Here is a 20,452-nt window from a genome sequence, read left to right on the forward strand (position 1 = left end):
GATTATGTTTCTATGCATAACAAGAGAGATGTCTAAATGCAAACATTCAAGGAGTAGCAAATGTGGCGCTATATTCATCCTCAAACTACGGAGCATCTCGTGTCTCTCAAGTACAGGCATATTGAACAAATTTTTGGCAGAGTCCTTTGTCAAGTATCGAAAAAGAGATCTATTGATTGTCATTTTGCATATTTATCGTAGCATAATCTATAAAGGTTTTGATCATTCAGGAGCATTCCATCTCCAGATAGAGTAATTTAATTAGGAATGAGTCCAAGACCATTCGCTAATCCAGCAACAATCTCGTAGAATGCCCAAGCTCCCGGGTCCGGTAGCTCTTGGCTCGACGCCTCTCCGACGTATGTCGCTCTTCCAAATTTAGCCTTGAGATATCTTGTTGCCTCTGCATTCTCTGCAGCTACCTTAACTGCGGACACAAAGTCATTTGTCTCGGAGAACTTTGCGTCAAAGGGTAGGAGAACGTCCATGACAGTTCTGTCCCCTTCCCGTGCTCCAGTATGAGACTTTAAAGCTGTCACCGCGGATGCCAAGGCTGCGGCATAGAATTGTGATGTAGAAGGGCTTAGCTTTCCTTCGGACAGATTAGTCCTCAGAGCTGTCGCTAGGGCTGATAGAAGAACTCCAAAGATTGCACCAAGAGTTCCTCCCATGTCGTCAACGTCTTGTAAAATCGAGCGAATGACTTCCAGCACATCGCCGGAGTGTGTGCACCCTTTATCAACCCTGAGCAAGATAGATTCAGCCAGGCCTAGAACAGCCTCGCCGCAGTCTCCATCGCCCATGACCATGTCCCACTGCGTCAAATTTGGCTCTGCCGAAATTGCTCTTGAGCATGCAGCCCTTAAAGCTTTCTCTAGTCGAGAAGAGTCGAATTTAATGCTCGCAGAGGTGGTTTTCTGTACATTTTCTTGGGCATCGATGGGTTCGAGGGATATTTTCTTCTGGGAAGAAGAGGGGCGAGTGGTATTGGGCCAAGAGACGGCAGTTGTGGCGCTATCAAATTGGCGAATCAAGGTAGCGACGGATTCATTTGATTGCTGGGCTGCGGCAGTAAGGTTGCATAGAGAAATCGAGAAGCCCGGTGCATTGAGAGAAGTCTCGAATGCACCAAATAAGGCCCTGCAAGGTTTGATATTCCAGCGTGAGCTCAACTGGATTTGGATTTCATCGGCCAGGGCAGATAATTCGAGGACGGAAAGACCGCCGTAATTGTTAATCAGCAGTCCGACTTCATCATTCGTCTCAAACTTGGCAAATGCTCTTTCCGTGTCGGTTTCATCACAGAGAAGCTTGAGGCACCACCCAATGATCTCTTCAACTGATGGGGCGGGAGAAATGTGAAGTTGTCCGGGCTCATTGTGGATTCCGGCACCAATAACGACCACATCGTCTGGGACGGTTGACTGTTGGGTTCTACCTGGAACATGGCAGTGGTCGAGCGCCGATGCAATCGTGACCGTGTGACCATTGACGGCCTGTCCAAGCGCAAGGCATTGCTCGAAGGAGTAACCTTCCGCGGCGGCAGCACCGATAATTTTCATTGCTGCAGTCCGAGTCCATTAGCCGTCCGTAATTATCTGAATAAAGAAAAGAAACTTACTGAAGACATGGCCAGGGAGACCTCGCCTTCCCATATGGCTGTTTTTGCTTCTTCCAATTGACACATCATCAGTCGCATGCAAGATCGCAATGTTTTCAACGAGGCCATCGGCCTTGGCCCTTTCCGCTGCGAGTCCGAAGTGAAGGCGATCGCCAGTATAGTTGGTGATCAAGAGAATAACACCCTTTTTGGAGGGTGCCATGCGAATAGCAGTCAGGATCTGCTTTGCACTTGGTGATGCAAAAATATCACCACATGCAACAGCTGAGAGCAAACCATCTCCGACATAGCCACTCCATGCTGGCTCGTGTCCCGATCCTCCGCCACTGATGATACTCACTTTTGAGTCATCATGATAGGCATTGGCAACGACTCGCTCACCAAAGTTCAAGCTTAGATGATCGTTTGCAGATACGAGAGCTCTTAGCCCTCTGGGAACCAATGAGTTGGCACTTGTTGAAGGGAAGTAGTGTTTATCAGACATCGTTTAAGGCCACGCCAGATCAGCCTTTGGGGATTGTAGGCTGAAAAAAGTTGAAATAAATTGAGACAAGTTAAGCTTCGACTTGCAAGTTCCATGCTATTTCTAATAACTAAATTGCCCACACACAATGAAGTGTCTCGGCTTAAGGCAAAGCTTCATCGTGGCTTCTCCGAGCCTGGCAACTCCGTAGGCTCACTATCACAGGTAGGAGATCCCGTGCCGAGTTGAATGAGATTCAAGACCAAATTGAATTATTATTGGGAGACTTTTCGTCACTTGATCCGTTTTCAGCGCCAATCTTCCTACCCCGTGGGAAATGATCCATTCTGGTCGGCAGCCGCCCCACCAGAGAACTGCGGGTGATGGAAACCTCGTGTCGAGGTCGTTCGAAACAATCCAGCCCACTGAAGCAATGTCGGGTCTCAACCCCCATATTGAATGCTGCTTCGCCGATTCGAATTCCACTCCACAAGTTTGACACTCCCATCCCCATATTTTGAACACCGGGCTGATAGAAGGAAGCTCTCGGGAGGCCGAATGAGGCACTGCCGTTGATCACCTGGGGTCGTAAGTGCCACATTGATATTAGAAACCCCTCGGTACGAGGCAACTTCGCCATTTTTTCTGGGAAAGAAGAGCTTCATGAGTAGATAATAGCCGAGTTGGGCCCGGGTGGCTCGCAAATTTCACTATCATCCGGATCGAACAATGTGATTCTGGGGAGTTGACATCTGAACTACGGGTCCTAGCCGAACACGACTTTTGGAGAAAATCATTGCGTCTCCTTTGGTTATTTGACATCTCCGGGTGGTTCAAAATTGATAGACCGTTCGTATTGCCTGTTGCTTAATCGGAACATCACCTCCCCTGTCCTTTTAAGTGGCCCGGTGGGATTTGCCCTATCTTTAGATCTTCCTTAAATCCCATTCCCATCAAATATTGGACGGCCTTATGCGGTGGCACCACCCTTGGGGATCAGGTTACGCAATGAAAGGTCGTAGACGACATCCTCGACCTTCTTGACCTGTAGGTAGAACAGCGAGTTAGTATCTTGTTACGAAAGTGGATCCAGCAAGAAAATGACTGACGCTGTATTTGATGCCGTCGCTGCGCTTGCGTAGAATATCATTCTTGAGATTGAGAAGCTGGAATCCAGAAAAGAGGTCCTTGATGAAGTTGCCGATCCGAAGAGGCCGCTCATAGTCACCCAGAGTGACGGAGTTAACTGCCAGGCGAGACTGTGGAAAGTTAGACAAGATGGCTCTAGACAGTCGTTGGGGAGGGGGGGATATTGACCAGTTCCTCGACCATGGCAATCAGGGCCAGGAGATATTCCTCGATGGTCAGGTGGAACGCATCTTGTTCCTTCAGGTTGATAGGGACTGTGACAAAACAACACCGTAAGTCTCTCCTCAAACTAAATCGATACCGAAATCATGGCAGAATGGGGTGAGCATACCATCCAGGAATTTGCCCACGTCTTCGATAGTCATGAATGAAGCCGAGTCTGTGCCCTTGTGCTCTGGAAGTCCACCAAGCCAAGCACACAACTCAATCGATGCGACCTAGATGTTCAAGTTAGTATCATGTAGGAGTTGACAGCTCGGGGTCGGACGAACCAGATTTTGGAGTTCGCGCGACCACACTCCATTGTACTTGTAGAATGGGTGTTTATCGGCAACACTTCTCAAGCGAGCGACTTCATCTTTCTGGGCAATAATGCTGGCGGTGGCGTCGTCAAGGACGGGTTGCACTATTGTCGTCATATCAGCCACGCTCAAGTCCTAGAGGCCATACCCGGAAGGCAGGGGTGGATGAGGGGAAATGTTGAAGGGAGGAAGTTCCGCCACCATAACACGATCTATTGAAACATACACTTATCACTGGGAGTCGAGTGCGCCCTGGCGAGGATAGCTTGCGTCGAGCGCCCTACAGAAATCGCTCATTAGTGTCCGTTCTTGATTTGACGGAGCCGCACATAACTCGATCGGCCCTTCAGTCTTGGAGCGAGAATCTCCAGAATAGAGGCCCCAACGTGAATCATGATCAAGAATTACCTTTTCGCGCGAGCGTCTGGACAATGTCGTGCAGTTCCTGTTCATAAAGGTGAGTTTCCCATGACTGTTGTGCGCAACGGCTTCAGGCTTGGCACGGAAAAAATCCGTGGACCAGCACGCTGTAGGCGCGGCCGCGGGCGACTTACATCGCGAACGGTGGTCTCCTCGTCGATCTTCGTCTGGAGATCCTCGAAAATACGTTGGTCAATCATCTTCGCGGGTTGTCTGGGGTTGGAAAGTGAAATGAAAAGAAAATGACGTTGAGATGTTGCGGCGGGTTGAAGTCGGTGTTGAAGTTGAGCGCCTTACGTCAAAAATCCAGGCAAATAACCACCATGTGGCATATGGCTAACAAAGACAATAGGGATAGTTCAGGAATTCTAGTTCCTCAGGCACTAAAGTGCATCTTCAAAAATACCTCACAATGTGCTACGCAGAATGAATGGCTTTCGAAACCTTTCCTATTATCTACTGTGGAGATGACCAAATCACACTGAAATTCCGGCGAATAGCCATATGAGAAGGCTTTTAAGTCCCGGTGCAAGAGCCAGTCTCTCGTATTTTTTGGGATTGTCGTTCAAACCCATTTGAGCTGCTAATTGTAGATTTCCCTCAGCCTTCGTCACAAGGTCGTCGGGCAGCAATCGCAAAGCACAGGTATTGATTTTTATTTGCTTGCTAGCTCATTTCGAGCAGTGTCTATCGTAAACATCATAATAGGGAAGAACTCCATGATAGAAGCACATCTAGTGCCACCGCCCTCCTAGAAAGGCCCTCTCAAGTACCACTATGTCTAGTACCTGTATCTTGTAGAGTAATCTGCAAGCGATTAGCCTCTGAAGCATCATTACGCGGAGGGTTGAGAAGACCGTACCTTTAGGACTGACGACGAGACCCCGACCCTTCTTCGCACCCTTATAAATGGTCTCAATGATGTCGATCAGTTCCTGTTTGTCCTCCAGCACCCAATTCAACTTGTTATTGTTTCCCGTTCCGAAATCACACATCATATGTTTATTGCGATAGAAGAACATCATTGTCATTGTATCGTATAGCTCGTACATCTGGCTGAAATCGGGTACTTCGTCAATGTCGCACAGGTAGATAACCGCAAAGTCTGTTAAAATGTGCATTAGCATTCCGGTCTTCTCCTCGAGAGGCAAATTCGGATGGGTGAAGTACTCTTGACGCGCTCGGCAATCTTGTAGAGCAGTTCATCTTGGCGAATGCCTGTGCACAGAAATTTAGTTCTTGTTGCGATCATGACACAAAGGAGGTGTCTTACAGTCCGGGTCGTGGTCACGACCAAAGCGGATCACCACGAGGCGCTCTTCCTCCGAAAGAATGGCCTGGTCCACGTGCCAGGCAGTGCGCAGGTGAGGGAGAACAATAGAGCCCATGACGAGGGGAGTTAGAAAGATGAGCCAGACACGAGGCGCTTCGTAGCTGAGAAAATTGGGGGACTTCAATTTGTTGGAGAAGCTTGAGCTTATCGCGCGTCCCACCTCACGATAAAGCGCGCTCACGTGACTACATATTCATTTCGACACTAGCGCCAGTTTACGAAATCAGAACTCTCCATGAGCACTCTGGCTGGTCTAAGGCATACAGGATGTGACGATTACATCCATGGATCTCGGTTTGTTTGTCTTGAGATTTGTGTGCTGCTGTATATACTAAGTAACAAGTTGAAGAAACAGCCCTTGAGTGAAACCACGAGGATTCAGTCGCGGGGTATACTCAACAGCCTACGCATAATACTTGTTTGCTACTACTATTTACTTTCAACTGATAAAAGACACCAGAAGATAAAACAGCCCAGTCTTCTCCAAGCAGTCAGACAAGCCGACAAGATTGATGAAAAGGGTGTTCGCGTCGATCGGAGATAGTGTAAGCCCGATGACACGGTGCGGCGAGACATGCGCAAGCACAGAGGCCAAGCCGCGTGATCCAAAAATGAGAATAATCAAAGTTGTTTTCCATTGGAAAACTTTCAGAGATTAAACTGAAAAGAACAGATACTACACTTGATCTAAGCCAATTGGCAAAGAGAGCTGGAAAAGAAAAAGAAGAAGAGGAATGACGCGGGAGGGAGAAAGGCTTTATACCCCCAGGGCAAGGGGCAGGGCGGTCAGTTGTGGGATTCTGCTGCGCTAGCTTGGTTTATGCGAGCCAATCAGAGCGATCTTAAAATGGACCCTCCGCAAACTGATATCAAGTCACCTGACTCAAAGCAAGACACATGCTGACTGCTGCCCTTGCCCTAACTCTATCCAAAACAGGAATAGCGCACACAACCCTCCGCGGGCGCTGGCGAATTTTCATGTCGCAAGTGGGCTCCACTCGGCGAGATCTTCTCCCCATCCCTCTCGCCGGCGCAGGATATTCACCTCTTTGCGACCCTTTTCACCAAAGTCCAACCCATCCCCCTCACAGTCACAATGGCTCCCGCTGCTGTACGTTGAAATATACTGCGAACCGCTTTGCTGTTCCCCCCCGTGGGCAGGCCTCGATGGTCTCTTTACTTGGCTCTCCGACCTCCGATACTAGATATTGAAAGATCTATCTATGTCGCTGCGTCGAGCTAAGGAAGACTCCTCGAGACTGCCATGGGGATTCCAACCTTATGGAGCAGTAGGCTAATTCAATCTTTTATTCAATAGACCCGTGGTCGCAAGGCCCAGAAGGTCACCCACAAGGTATGTCAAAACTTGCACAATGTACAATCCAACCCATTCCGGCGCGAAGATACTAACCGCACTTCCGCAGTTCATCATCAACGCTTCCCAGCCCGCTAGCGACAAGATCTTCGATGTCTCTGCCTTCGAGAAGTTCCTCCACGACCGCATCAAGGTCGAGGGCCGTGTCGGTAACCTCGGTGACAAGGTTGTCATCTCCCAGGTTGGCGATGGCAAGGTTGAGGTTGTTGCCCACATCCCCTTCTCCGGCCGCTACCTGAAGTACCTGTGAGTTTCTCCCTCTGCGCATACGATTCCATATTATACCCGGCAGCCCGCTGACCACCATTCCCTTTTCCAGCACCAAGAAGTACCTCAAGAAGCAGCAGCTCCGTGACTGGCTCCGCGTCGTCTCCACCTCCAAGGGTGTTTACGAGCTCCGCTTCTACAACGTCGTCAACGACGAGGCTGAGGAGGATGAGGAGTAAATGCGCTCCATGGGCTTTGGACGACTAGCCCGTGAGGCTACGAAATTAAAAAAAGTTCATACCTTCTATACCCGTTTCTTCTTTCTTAGTTCGTTCTAGTAATTGTCTCCCATTGTTAGCGGAGCACGTAGATTTCCGAGCTGTATGTCGTAGAGCTTTATTTCCAAAACGAAACCTGACTTCGCCTTTGCTCTACACGTAATTCTCAGGTTCCAAGGCTGGCACATCTGCCCAGATGCAATGCTTCCATGGACCCACCGTTATTTTATACTAGTACTACATAGTAGTCTTTGCAATGCTAAACTCAACCCTCCATGTTGGAATAGTTATGACTTGCCTAGGTAGGTATGCATGCTAATGATATCTACATTTTGTCACATACTACCAATATAGCAATACTAGTAGTGTATACTCGGATGAAGATGCCAATCCTCGAAAACTTAAAAGGCATCCTATCAGTAGTACGAGTAGTAATATTAGTATATGTTGTGCTATAGATTTTTCGATAGCATGGCACTAGAAAATAATGTCTCGCGCTTCTTTTTCTTGTATTCGGTTATAGAAGCCCAAGTCACCCCTCGGTGCTGACGGTTGGGGAACAGATCAGGTAGGAGGCTTTTTTCTCTTAAAACCAGCACCCGGACCAACGCTCATCGCTATCTTGTGTTCTTGGAGACTTTTGAGGTCTTCGCCAGCCGGTGGGATCAGTTCGTTATTCTCAAATTTCCATCCCTTTGCCTTGATACGCTTCCATAATTCCCGCACTTTGACTCGCACAAGATCTCCCGTTGCGATGGAATCTTCTTTTGAATCATGACCTTGGTTCCCTCCAGTTTGGATGTCGCGCTCAAGATATCTGCGGGCAAGAGCCTTCAGACCAACACGGAGAGGGAGACCACCGGCCGGGTTAGGGTAGAGGATCACCGTGTCGATGACGGTGGGGTGAATGATCCGGCAAGCATTGAGATCGTTGTCTATTGCGTGCGCGATCAATGGCGTATCCGGTTGAAGAAGGTTCAATAAAATTTCTCGTGCCGCGGCGGGTGACTCGACAACTTGCATAGATTTGGACTTTCCCAGTTGACTATCTGATGAAGCTGCGTTAGGTATCGGGGTACCGTAGGGTACAGCGGAGGCATAATGCTCAGGGAAAACGCCCGAGAAACGCGAGTTCAGATCCAACACCTCGCCCATGGGCTTGACAAGGACATCAACTAGCTCTCGACCTTCTGGCCAGCTGACAGCGGTGAGGCGAATGAGCTCTAGGCCTAGGGTCGTATATCCCATTTCACAGTCGAAAGAAACCGGATCCATTCGTCCCTTCTCAGGCTGAGCGGGGGTAGCCTTGAATTGAAGTACCGATGCCAGTCGTTTGGTCTCTGATACTTTGAAAACGTGGGTGTTGGCCTTGGTGCATCCGGATGAGGTACCCACGGTCTCGCTGCAGCAGGGGAAGTATGTCTCCGAGGAACCGGTGACGTTGTCGGTCCTCTTGCGAGGAGGATGGAATGGCCGGCTTGGGTGATAAGTACACTGACCCCCAGACGCCAGTGCCCCATCTTCGCGACGACCGGGGAAAACCTGGAATCGCCCACCGCATCGTTCACATTTCTCCCAGCCTTTCGAATCAGATACACCTTGCTTGGCCGTTTCTATGGCTGCTTCTGGGGGTACCTTTGTGACATAGCCATATTCTTCGAGACCGTTCAGCGGCGTGATGAGATGAGTAGCGATGGCTATTTCCTCCTTGACGGAGAGGCCGGTGTCAATGGAGGCTGAGGTTGGGGCGGCCTGGGTAGGCTGAGCGGGCTTGATCTTGTAATAGCGGGTGTTTAGATGGGTCTTCACTTCATCGGTCCACTCTTCCAATTTCATTTTTGTCAATTTGACAATGCGGAGTTTGATAATATTGGAATAAACACTGTAATGATCGCGTGCCACTTTTTCCTCTTCATCCAAGGCCATAGTCACAAGTTCATCTTGATTGAGAACAAAGCACTTGTTTGAATCATCTTTGGAATTGATTAAATTCGTATTGAGCTTTGACATGGCACCGTGAAGCTTGTTCAGGATGGCAGACCGAACGGCATGGGTAGCTGGGGCTTTGGTGAGCATACGAGGATTCAACCTTTCCTTCGGCACCTTTCGAGGAGGGAGCTTCGTTGACGTGTTCCCCGGAGAGGCGGCCGTGGGGCTGCTAACAGAAGCTTCATGCCTGGCGGGCCTATATTCTGACATAGCTCGAGGTGGAGGCGAAACGTCCCGAGAGGCTGATGGCAGCTTAATGCCGTCACCGCGAGTAACTTGGGATGGAGTTTTTGAACCCATTGTCTGCAGGGTGGCTTTCGATGGTAGTTTCGCAGATGGCTGGTTTCCGAGAGAAGTAGAGGGCGGCCCCTGAACTGAATTGGCCTCGCCTAACCTTTGTTTCTTAGAGACATGCCCACTTTCATCGCTGAGGATGGCGGCGGTGTTAGAGGGCTTGCTGGTTGTCGCCAAGGTGCGCTCATCGTGGTTGAACATGCATGTGAAGAGAGCACATTCTTGCTTCTGAGGACAAGGGATTTCGGCAAATAGACCAAGTGGTTGAAACATGTTGAATGCCGCTAATCAGAATGATGACTTTCAGGTCAAGAAGGCCTTCTTGAGAAGGAGGTCGGTTGAACTCAAGAGTTAGGAAGCACTATCTTTCATCCTTGATGTAGTGTATGATGTTGCATATGTCCAATAAACCCCACTGCGAGGGAAAACAGGCGCCCCGAAGCTTGCGTGGTGATTTGGTTTAGATCGCAAGCAGCATTATCACGGCCTGTAGGGTACCTTAAGGTAGGGTCTGGCCCCGCGAACAATCAGATAAACACTGTGCCCGCCGACTTCGGATGCGATGAGCGGGGATGTGATGGGCAATGCCGCAATGGAAGGTTGACGAGATGTCTTTTAGAATGAAAATTTTGGCTGGCTGCAGAAATCCCGAGCCGTCATCAATGAATGGAATGGCCTGGGTAGCAAAACCACTGGCAGGGAGTGTTAGGTCGGTGGGGCGCGCTCAGTAGGATCCTTAGTCAGCACCAAAGATTAGGTAGTTATTGAGTGTTACAGTGCAGCTAGGGGGCCTGTGTTCATTCTACCCCTAATTTGACTGGATTGGCTTTACTTATGCTAAAACTCATTAAAGTTTAATATAATTAGGTTCAATGTATTGCCATTCCCTCCGCCCTTTTCTACCTATCTTGTCTCCGTCCAAATCTACCGAGATATGATAACTACTAGTACTAGGTATATTATTCAAGTTTCTTTCCAATGACTCTGCTTTGATTGGATCATCTGGGCCAGTTGTTTACTACTAGTATTTTTGTTTTCATCTGTTGTCTGTTGGGATCATGATGTTTTCCTAGGTATTAATAAAGAAGCCCAATTTCATTCAAGTTCTCTCTTCTATCATTTTATAAAACCCATGTGCCAGTGAATGATTGAATTCACAATTCTACCTCAACATACCGAATCCCTCACAACTTGAAGTCAGAATGTAAGTCTAAGTTTAACCGACATGTGGTATGCCAGCTGATTCAGTATTCGAAAAAGTACCCGGTGGAAGAAAAGCCAAAGAGCGGAAAGCCTCAACCAATATGAACAGCCTCGCAAAAATAAACACATATCCGATGAATCCTAGGCCCAAATATAATGCACCAATCTTTCTTTGCGTTACCTTATGTCTTCTGTTATAGGACGCCTCTGGTTGCGACTCGTGGAGTGTGTATATCTTGTAAAGGAGAGCCCACATCGGTAAAAAAGCACTAGCCGTTATAACCGAACTTATATGCCAGCATGTTTTCTCTATATCTGTTGGAAACTTGAAATTCCATGCAAAGCAATGGGTGGCGCCAAAGACAATCAATGCAAATATGCATCCCAGGAACATCGTCTGATCTCGATTGTGGGAGTCTCGATGAATGGAGCTACTAGGAATCCATATTTTCTCACGATATGACAAAAATGCTGTTGGGCCAGCGTTTGCAATAAGTATTAAATCTTCAGCGGATGCGCGTTTGGTGGCTGTCATAGTGCATGATGTCTGAACATCCTTTGGTTTATCAACCAGCAGAATATATGTGATGACCGAGCAGATTGCAAAGGCAAGAGTGATTATCTCAAGTTGACTTGTGGGGAAATTTTGAGTCCAACGTAAAAACAGCTGGATGACCAGCCACAATATCTGAGCCAGTGCTAGAACTGTGACAATCAAATTACCTTTATTCCGATCATCCAGTGAGCTCTGAGATAGCGAAGGCAGTTTCTCGATAATCCCAAGTTTGCGTGCAAGGAGAAGCTGGTTTGCATCCAGCACCCAGATATTTCCACAGAGGTAAGCGATGTTATAAAACCAATCTTCACTGTTGCGAAGAAACCATCTTTGCTCCCTTTCATCGGCAAAATGGTCTAGAGAGACCATACTAATTGCCATTCTCATAGCCCGAGTGTTGTATTTGTCAGGTGCCCAGTTGATCAATCCGAATATTGGCCTTTTCACGTTTCTCACCGGTCTACTGAGAAGCTCTGGGCTATAATAGCCATCTTGAGCCAACTTATCCAAGGAAACTCGTGCAGACCACGGCAATGGCCGATAGCCCGGTGGAGCGCGACCAGTCTTCCACGTCATTTTTGGGCTCGGAGTCTCACAATACCACCTAGTGGGTGGTATTGGAATACAGCTAGACGCGAGATTCGACTTATAGGGCTCCACATTTTGCAGAGGAAATTCTGGCTCATTCAACAACTCGTCAAATTGAATAGCGAATCCCCCCCATATTCACGTAGTAGATGTGGGAGCGGCTCCATGGCACACCATCTTTCCTCTGATACTCGCTAAACTGGCCACTAAGGAGAGCTACTGAGCGTCGAGTGCTCCAAGCTTGCCCTAGCATAATTTCGGGTGCTAGAAGGTTGATAATCATCCATTTGAACTTTCTCACGACCATTGATAACTTCAATCCATATTTTTGGCCTTTGGTGATTGGAGTATACTGGGTCGGCACATTGAGATGAAGGACAGACCAAGTGCAGAGGAAAAGCACACTGAGGCAAGACCAGAGAATGTCTAAGGTCCCACGAGTATTGGGGGAAGAAACAAAAGTGCTCGTAGCACTCTCTGGAGGGAGTGTACATTTGCTCTCAAAGGTCCGCATTGTGACAATAAATATAAAGAAAATGGTATGGCAGTGCCAGTGCCCAGGTGGTGGCAGGCAGGACGTGAGGTTGAGACGAAGATAGGTAGTAATCCTGAGAATGGCCCGGCGCCAGATGGGACAGCACAAGGTCTTATATCAGACAGAGCTACTCGTACTTCAGCCTGACCAAGCCCCGTACCTACTAGTAGGAGGCTGCGGCAAGGCTGCGGCAGCCCGCGACCCGCCCCGCATCTTTGATTCACATCCTCTCGATTGGCGCTCTGGTCACGAACAGTCCATCTCGCATAAAAACTGACAGGTGGAAAACGTCGCGCTCCTGCCGCGTGGATGAGAAGCCTTTCATCTTAGGTGACTGTGTATCTTAAACCACTGGTTTCAGCCCTAGTGCCTGATCTACTACTGAGGGGTAGTTTTCCATTTCCAGTGGCACAGCTAACTTCTGAGATCCCCTGTCGCCTTCTTAAGATAATAGATTGGTTAGGCACTAGTACTACTGAAAACTGGAAGTGATAGACCAAGCTATACTACTTAAGGTATCTACTAATCCAGCATAGGAGGCGGGGACTAAAGGTTGTCAACAGGAGGTCTCAGATTATATGGAGTGTATGTATGTACATAGTGTTGCCACTGTAAACGGGGGATCCAAGGAATTGCTAAGAATCAATAGTGTCACCCAATTTAACAGGCAGCAAGGCATCAACAGAAGAAATCCCGGGTGGAGTATATGGCAGATATAAAAAAGGTACTTTGCAACAACCTGATCTTCTAGTGACTACTTCACACCATGTTGTGAAACATTGCCAAAGTATACAGTTCCAGAGCCTTGACTCACATTGTGATTACCCCCATACTTATTCCCCGTAATGTTGTCACCTGAGCCTGAGTGGCTCTGAGTGACAGAGCCCTCGTTCGGCAGAGAAGGGCTTAGCTTGGAGATTTCCTCGATAGCTTTCTGGAGTTGCTCAATCTGGGTTTCACTTGCTGCTCCAACCGCGTGCTTCTCTGCTAGGAGTCGCACGTCATCCAACATCTCCTTGGCCAAGACTTCCACCATCTGTCCTTTACCCCAACCCCGCACGATCGCACGATAGCGGTCGCGCTTAGATGGAGGCTCCGAGGGAGCAACGGCGTTGAATATTTCCTGTAAACGTTCTGCGTTGATCTTGCACTTCTTCACAACCGTCTCCATGGCCTGGCAGGCCTGTTCGTCGGGATGACTCGCAATGTGTTTTTCAACAGACTCGAGTATGCTCCGAACTAGTGGGAGCCTTTCTGCCACCTTGCGAATTGCCTCCGGTAGATTTGCAGCATCCTTGAGGCCGTCGTACACATCGTTAATGGCCGTTAGGATCCCTACGACGGCAGAGATGAGGCCCACAACCTCAATGCCCGACATTGGTCATGTGAAATTGATTTGGATTCTGATTATCGTAAATAGAATCTGCGGGAAGTGTTAGGAGCTGACTAGTAGTCTCTGAAGTACTGGTGTTTATGCCTTACCTGGTAGGGAAGGAAGAAGCCGCGGTGCTAGGAACAATGTCCGAAGAGGATACAGCATGTACTGACAGACGTACAAAGACAAGGCTGTGGGTAAGGGAAGATCAACGTGGAATCGAGAGGATCTTATAAGTCGTTGTTTCACACTACACATTCCCAGCTCTGCGCATGATAAGCTGGGCGTTCTCTGCCAGGTAGAAGGATGATCATCGAACCGCCCCGACTCATCTTCTCTCACAGGTCTCATCTTGCACCCAATAGCGATCAGGGAACATCCGACACTGGCGAGGCAGTCACTAAGCCACTGCCTGTCTCCAATCCGCTGCATGTCTCCACGTCGTCCTCGCTGTGATTGGAGACTTTGCCTGCAGTTTCGGCCCCAGGCATGTCACGGTGTTATGGACCGAGTGGGGCAAGGCAAGGCTAAGCCACTCGTCCAAAAAGACCAGAATATTGAATCAGGAGGTTCAACACGCCTAGCCACCGCCTATACGTAGTGTTTTCACACGTAATAGTAGTCCCTGGCCGTTGTAACACAGATGACAGAATTTCGGCCCTGGCATCTTATCTTTAATTTGAGAAAAGTAACAGCCCCGGCTAAGGACTTCGTTCCTCGATTTTGTCAGGCGGTAGGTAGGGACTAAGGAGCTTATTTGGGCGTACATGATAGGTGACTTCCTCGTAACCCCTTACTACATATGTATTTGAATAAACCCTGCTGATGCGGAAATCCCGCAGTTCCACATCGGCTGCCAGGAGGCAGCAAGTCGAATCATTTCATGATGGCCCCCAAACTTGGGTGGCCCACACGTGTCAAGCCATTCAAGTGGCCCCCAAGTATTCCGTATCACAAACGAGATGGCGCAAATTGACTTGGGTTATGACCTGTGTTGAGGTGACTGTCAGTGGACAACTTCTCAGCCTCACCTTCCCCTATACCCTGCCTCCCCATAGTTCCTCCCCCTTCTTATACTATATGTGCTGTTTGAGGGCATGCCGTACCCTTTCATTCTACCTGCCAAGTAAGACTAAGGCACCGGCCTGCTAGTGGCAAATCAACAACTTCGAGCGCCTCACCTCTCCAATTTACACCGCATAGTCCAAGTAGCAACCGGAGCCCACCTGGGCAGGATTTGCAACCAAGTCCATTCAGGAGCTGATCAACATGGAGCCTTCGCTAACGAATGAGGAATCTGTCCGTCAGATCCATTCTAGCTCCGATGACAATGTCATGGGGAATACTTACGGTCAAAATCACAATCAAAATATGGGATCGGGTACAGCATATTTTGGTTCAGTTACACAACATTACTATCCTGGACTGGAAAAGTCAGGTCTTTCGCCAGATTGTTTGGAATCACTGGTTTTCCCGGAAATGGACAGCCGGTCCACCCAAATTCAAACCGCTGCAGCGGGAACGTGCGAGTGGTTACTTCGACATAAGGCGTACGGTAGCTGGGCCTCTAATAATCGAAATCCGCTCTGTATCAAAGGGAAGCCTGGCTCTGGGAAGTCAACTTTGATACGCTATGCTCGCAGCCGTACCGAGGGGTTACCGAGGTCTGGAGATGAACCGCTCGTTCTCTCGTTCTTCTTTCACGGTCGTGGCACTGAACTCCAAAAGACACCTTCAGGTCTCTTCCGATCCCTCCTTTGCCAGTTGAATGAGAAGCTTCCTAAGGCACTGGATGGATTCGAAGCTACTTTCAATAAAAAAACCGCAGCTGCTGATAAGTACGGCGAAGAGTGGCAGTGGGTTCAAGAGGAGCTGCAGGAATTATTCGAATCATCGCTTTCGGAAGCCTTGAAGACTTGCCCAGTCTGGTTGTTCGTCGACGCCTTAGACGAATGTGGTGAAGATAACGCAGTCGAGCTAGCAAAGAGATTTAAGTCCTTGAACTGGAATGTCCGTGACTATCCGAAACGGCTTCGGATCTGCTTCACTTGTCGTCACTACCCGAATCTGGACCTTATTGACGTTTCTGAGATACACATGGAGCACGAAAATAGCACGGACATATCCACTTTCGTGCAAAAAGAGCTCCATTGGTTTCGCGAGCGATGGGACTCCACGATTCCGGATTTGGTCACAAGTCGCGCCAACGGCGTTTTCTTGTGGGCGGTCCTTGTGGTGAAGAAAGTCCTGGAACTTGTGGAAAAAGGTGTCGGACCAGAGGATATTAAGTCTGAGGTCCTTTCAGTCCCCCAAGAGCTTTATGACCTATACGGCGAACTCACTCGGAGCATGAACCAAGACTCCCTCAAACTCATCCAATGGATCTGCTTTGCCATACGGCCCTTGTCGTTGACCGAGCTGCGATGGGCTATGCTCGTCGAGGCTGATTGCGCACACAATTCTTTACAGGAGTGCCAGAACGCAGGGAGTTACGAGTCCAAAGATACATGGATGGATTGGAAAGTTAAGCAGCTGACCTGGGGCCTTACGGAAATCACACTGGATACGAATGTTGTCCAGTTCACCCACCAGTCCGTCAAGGACTTCTTCGTCGAAAAGGGTCTCTTAGCTCCGGGTAGGACTGCCAAACGCGAATTGGTGGCCGAAATCGTACACGACCGGCTTTCTAGGATCTGCATCCGCTACTTGGGGATGGAGGAGTTCGGTCAGTTACAAGGTTTGAATCGTTACGATATGAATGCCAGGTTTCCGCTCCTAGATTACGCCACGACGTCGTGGTTGGTCCATAGGAAAAGAATCTATGCAGAGGATCTCACAGAATCATTCACGTGGCGCTCGAATGATTTTGTCAAGCGATGGGTGGATATCTACAGGATATTGCATATCGCAGATAGCCCCGAACGTCCTCCAGAAGGGGCCACTCTGGTCCACGTTCTGTCGATATATGAAATGGCAGGAGCATTGCAGGCCATTTTAACAAGAGCAGGCCAATATAGCCTTGGTATCGACACGAGAGACTCTCGTGGCCTGACTCCGCTTTGTTGGGCTATCGAACGGAGACAAACGGCAGTAGTAGACATACTGCTCCAAGAGGGTGCAAAGGCAGATTATCATTACAAAATCTATAGATGGACAGCGTTGACAGCGATCACAGAGGCATTAAGATCAGATGTGTCATGGAATGACGGAGTGAGATTAACGCGAACGCTGCTACGAGAAACTTTGCGACAACCTTTATCGACATTGAAAATGATAGGATCTTCATATAAAACATTTGCGAAGATTGCAATGACGACATTGGGAGATACATTGTTGAGAAGAAGAGAATTTGAAGCGACATTCGCAGATGTTGAGATGTTAGTGGAAGAATGGATTCAAAGATACTGCTTGAAAGGATCGCCTAGGTGGAGAACTCCTCTGTTGCGGGCTGTGGAAATGGACGACGCGACGATTGTTCAGTGTCTTCTCAAACACCGTGCGGACCCAAATTTCAAGGATAAAAACCACCGAGCACCGCTGTCGCGGGCTAAAAAATGGAAAAAGCGGGCGATTATAGACCTGCTACTGGAGAACGGTGCGAGGGAGGGCTGAGGAAGTGCAAAATTGGATTGAGCGCAGAGAGGAGGAGGGGTTGTGTGTCTATATCTAAATATCTAGAAAGGGCATATTCCCACTTGAATGATGGAATATTCATATTAAGCGACAACTGATGGAGAACGAATAAGGAGTAGTTTTATTAGGGTTGCCTCCAATGTGTTAAAAGCCGATGTTGGCGGCAGTGGAGTCAATTACAGCGTTAAGTAAGCAGTAAGGCTGGGGCTGGGGCTGAGCAGGCTGAGTAAGCAGTGGGGCTGAGGCACGGAGTCGGGACCATCGGGACCCGTTCTTATCAGGTCCGACGGGCTTAATCGGCGATGAGATGCAACAAAGCCCATTTCTTAACTCCGGAACACGAAGTCTTTAACTACTTCGCCCCCCGCCCTATTCCTACCTTTCCATTTCCCATCTGTTAGACATCTGACTTGATTGACGCAAAAATGAGTGACACCTCTTCGAAAGCTGACCATTTGTGTGTTCTGGTCCATGGGTAAGCTTCTAATTCCCAACCGTCGCCAATGACGTCGCGCCGTCATCGCGCGTAAGCAGTGAACCAAACTGATCACTTCGGGGGGACAGACTGTGGGGCAACCCATCTCACCTGGATCAAGTAGCCAACGCACTCGGAGAACGACATGGCGAAAAGTTGCATATCCTTTGTGCCAAAGAAAACAGTGGCAATTTCACCTACGACGGCATCGAGCTAGGCGGCGAGCGCTTAGCGCACGAAATTGAGGACACGCTAGATACCCTGGAAAAGGAGGGCCAGAAGATTCGAAGAATTAGCGTTGTCGGCTACTCCCTTGGAGGTCTTGTCGCACGATATGCCATTGGACTATTAGAAGCTCAAGGTTGGCTTGACAAAGTGGAGCCTGTTAACTTCACCACCTTCGCCTCTCCACATGTCGGAGTGAGAGCACCGCTAAAGGGCTGGTGGGGCAAGTTCTGGAATGTGATGGGAGCTCGCACAGTCTCCATGTCTGGCCAACAATTGTTCATGGTCGACTCTTTCCGTGATACTGGTCGACCCCTCCTGAGCGTCCTCGCAGACCCAGAGAGCATTTTCATCAAAGGCTTGAAAAAGTTTCAGAACCGATCTACCTATGGCAACATTCTAAACGACCGAACAACCGCATTCTACACGACCACCTTATCCAAAGTGGATCCTTTCCAAGATCTGGATAATATCAATATCAACTACGTCGATGGCTATGAGCAAGTCATTATCGACCCCAATGACTACTTGCTACCCTCGGTATCGAGTGATTCGGTCTCTGTAGCTACTACATCATGCGCCAAGCACAAAGCATTTATGAGGGATGCGCCTTTCTGGATGCTTGTTCTCGTTCTGATCGGCCCCGCCTCAACATTATTCCTTGCCAACTCTGCGATACAAACCTTCCGCAGCCAGCGAAGAATCAAATTACACGGGGAAGGAGACAATGGGCTACGCTTCGGGAGGTACAAGATACCTTTGCTCATACGTGATGCTCAAAGCGCCCTTGAAGAGGTCTTTGAACATGCCAATGCCCAACAGGAGCCAGCTTATCTCTCAAGCACCGAATCTGAAATGTCCGATCCGGCCGAAAGCAAAGGACAAATGCTTTCAAAGTCAGGGAAACGTAGCAAGTCGCCATTTGGCTCAATGTCATCCAAGAAGACTCTCCGTACCAGTGTTGATCCCACACACCGTCCAAAACTCGCATTGACTCCTGAACAATTTACTATCATCGATAATTTGAATGATGTGGGATTCACCAAATACCCCGTCTACATTCACAACCACCGACATACCCACGCAGCGATTATTGTTCGCTCACCAAAAGACGGCTTCTACGAGGGCAAAATCGTTATGAAGCATTGGCTGGATCAAGAATTCGTCATCTAATCTGATATTCTAACTCTTAATCGAAGCTATTAGCGGGGCTAGTGCCAACCACCATGAGATTTTAATTTTACATCATTGATTCATGGAAGCTAAAAGTACATATCGCGTACTTGGAACGTCTTTACCATGGATATCTATATACCATCAGATACAACCTAATTTATAACTACCCATTTTTAATATCAGGCAACAAGTCTATATCTTCTCAGGAACTTCGTACGAGACCCGGCTAATCCCTTTTTGCCGACCGATTTTGCGAATAGTGATAGGCCCAGCCAAGCTGGTCCGGTCGACATGGGTACCCCCGCAAGGATTCTGATCAAGTCCACCAATACTTGCGACGCGAATTGGGCCTTCGCGGTTTTTGCCGCGACCCTCTAGATCGGAACCATCTTCTACCCATGAGATGAGAATGGGCAAGTCCTGCTTTACCAGCTCGTCCACCTTTGCCTGGATCAACGGCTTGTGCTCATTATATAGCAGGCCTTCATACTCCATGCAGGCTTCTCCGGGGGCATGATTGGCCTTGATCTTTTTCATATCGGGGAAGAGAAGCTCCATCGCAAGCCCGACGATGTGGCCTCCCGTATGCAGGCGAGAATGATAGTCTCGGCGATCACCGTCGACATTTTGAATAACACGTTGGCCTTCAACGAAGATGGCGTCGGCATTGACAGGCTTGCCGAAGTGCAGGATTCGTCCATCCTGTGATTTTCGGACTAGAGACACCGTGAACGTCGGCTCGTGGTGCTCCAGAGCAAGAGTGCCCGTATCGCTGGGTTGTCCGCCCCCACGCGGATACAAGATGGTCTGGCGCATGACTATTGCCGAATCTTCCGGGGGAGAGATTTGGCTAGACTTTGTTCATTTTCCGAGAGCGACGAAATCGATTGACAGGATATTACCTCAGTAGTCAGAGTTCTCAGAGACGCATCGTGGAGGTATACTGCCTCTGTGCATTGAGCCTAGTCTAATTGTGAGTTGGAATTTTCCACCAGATAGTGGGCGACATACCATTTTTGACCAAGGAGAACTGAGA

General features: G+C 48.7%; 10 protein-coding genes across 10 annotated transcripts; 3 read left to right on the top strand and 7 right to left on the bottom strand.

Moving 5' to 3' along the window:
* Window positions 1-257: 257 nt before the first annotated feature.
* N7533_007363 (uncharacterized protein) lies at window positions 258-2,105 on the bottom strand (the record flags this gene model as incomplete). The annotated part of the gene is made up of 2 exons (XM_057104013.1): window positions 258-1,564; window positions 1,622-2,105. The coding sequence occupies 2 exons, from the start codon at window positions 2,103-2,105 to the stop codon at window positions 258-260; spliced, it is 1,791 nt and encodes a 596-aa protein (XP_056958970.1).
* Window positions 2,106-3,054: 949 nt separating this feature from the next.
* Window positions 3,055-4,374, bottom strand: N7533_007364 (translin; the record flags this gene model as incomplete). Its single annotated transcript, XM_057104014.1, has 8 exons — window positions 3,055-3,129; window positions 3,194-3,343; window positions 3,402-3,487; window positions 3,565-3,670; window positions 3,725-3,858; window positions 3,981-4,034; window positions 4,163-4,199; window positions 4,309-4,374. 8 exons carry the CDS (start codon window positions 4,372-4,374, stop codon window positions 3,055-3,057), a joined length of 708 nt encoding a protein of 235 aa, XP_056958971.1.
* A 581-nt stretch (window positions 4,375-4,955) lies between these two features.
* On the bottom strand, window positions 4,956-5,562 carry N7533_007365 (DIM1 family thioredoxin-like protein; the record flags this gene model as incomplete). The annotated part of the gene is made up of 4 exons (XM_057104015.1): window positions 4,956-4,981; window positions 5,037-5,279; window positions 5,345-5,392; window positions 5,448-5,562. The coding sequence occupies 4 exons, from the start codon at window positions 5,560-5,562 to the stop codon at window positions 4,956-4,958; spliced, it is 432 nt and encodes a 143-aa protein (XP_056958972.1).
* A 965-nt stretch (window positions 5,563-6,527) lies between these two features.
* On the top strand, window positions 6,528-7,350 carry N7533_007366 (60S ribosomal protein eL22). The gene is made up of 4 exons (XM_057104016.1): window positions 6,528-6,618; window positions 6,826-6,861; window positions 6,932-7,128; window positions 7,202-7,350. Exons 1-4 carry the CDS (start codon window positions 6,604-6,606, stop codon window positions 7,326-7,328), a joined length of 375 nt encoding a protein of 124 aa, XP_056958973.1. The 5' UTR covers window positions 6,528-6,603; the 3' UTR covers window positions 7,329-7,350.
* A 581-nt stretch (window positions 7,351-7,931) lies between these two features.
* rex3 (putative RNA exonuclease Rex3) lies at window positions 7,932-9,923 on the bottom strand (the record flags this gene model as incomplete). The annotated part of the gene is made up of 1 exon (XM_057104017.1): window positions 7,932-9,923. The coding sequence occupies one exon, from the start codon at window positions 9,921-9,923 to the stop codon at window positions 7,932-7,934; it is 1,992 nt and encodes a 663-aa protein (XP_056958974.1).
* Window positions 9,924-10,866: 943 nt separating this feature from the next.
* Window positions 10,867-11,985, bottom strand: N7533_007368 (uncharacterized protein; the record flags this gene model as incomplete). Its single annotated transcript, XM_057104018.1, has 1 exon — window positions 10,867-11,985. The coding sequence occupies one exon, from the start codon at window positions 11,983-11,985 to the stop codon at window positions 10,867-10,869; it is 1,119 nt and encodes a 372-aa protein (XP_056958975.1).
* Window positions 11,986-13,286: 1,301 nt separating this feature from the next.
* On the bottom strand, window positions 13,287-13,910 carry N7533_007369 (uncharacterized protein; the record flags this gene model as incomplete). The annotated part of the gene is made up of 1 exon (XM_057104019.1): window positions 13,287-13,910. The coding sequence occupies one exon, from the start codon at window positions 13,908-13,910 to the stop codon at window positions 13,287-13,289; it is 624 nt and encodes a 207-aa protein (XP_056958976.1).
* Window positions 13,911-15,176: 1,266 nt separating this feature from the next.
* On the top strand, window positions 15,177-17,519 carry N7533_007370 (ankyrin repeat-containing domain protein; the record flags this gene model as incomplete). Its single annotated transcript, XM_057104020.1, has 1 exon — window positions 15,177-17,519. One exon carries the CDS (start codon window positions 15,177-15,179, stop codon window positions 17,517-17,519), a length of 2,343 nt encoding a protein of 780 aa, XP_056958977.1.
* Window positions 17,520-17,965: 446 nt separating this feature from the next.
* Window positions 17,966-19,413, top strand: N7533_007371 (lipase ROG1 family protein; the record flags this gene model as incomplete). Its single annotated transcript, XM_057104021.1, has 2 exons — window positions 17,966-18,015; window positions 18,105-19,413. The coding sequence occupies 2 exons, from the start codon at window positions 17,966-17,968 to the stop codon at window positions 19,411-19,413; spliced, it is 1,359 nt and encodes a 452-aa protein (XP_056958978.1).
* Window positions 19,414-19,608: 195 nt separating this feature from the next.
* N7533_007372 (uncharacterized protein) lies at window positions 19,609-20,232 on the bottom strand (the record flags this gene model as incomplete). The annotated part of the gene is made up of 1 exon (XM_057104022.1): window positions 19,609-20,232. One exon carries the CDS (start codon window positions 20,230-20,232, stop codon window positions 19,609-19,611), a length of 624 nt encoding a protein of 207 aa, XP_056958979.1.
* Window positions 20,233-20,452: the final 220 nt, after the last annotated feature.

Source organism: Penicillium manginii (assembly GCF_028828005.1).
Source record: "Penicillium manginii strain IBT 31320 chromosome Unknown utg000005l:1.0-5665137.0:1.0-5668048.0, whole genome shotgun sequence".
NCBI lineage: Eukaryota > Fungi > Ascomycota > Eurotiomycetes > Eurotiales > Aspergillaceae > Penicillium > Penicillium manginii.

Excerpts from the sequence above, each read along its gene's own strand:
- N7533_007366 (XM_057104016.1), top strand. Across the intron at positions 6,862-6,931 it reads CCCAGAAGGTCACCCACAAG|TTCATCATCAACGCTTCCCA; the intron begins GTATGTCAAAAC and ends GCACTTCCGCAG. Across the intron at positions 7,129-7,201 it reads GGCCGCTACCTGAAGTACCT|CACCAAGAAGTACCTCAAGA; the intron begins GTGAGTTTCTCC and ends TCCCTTTTCCAG.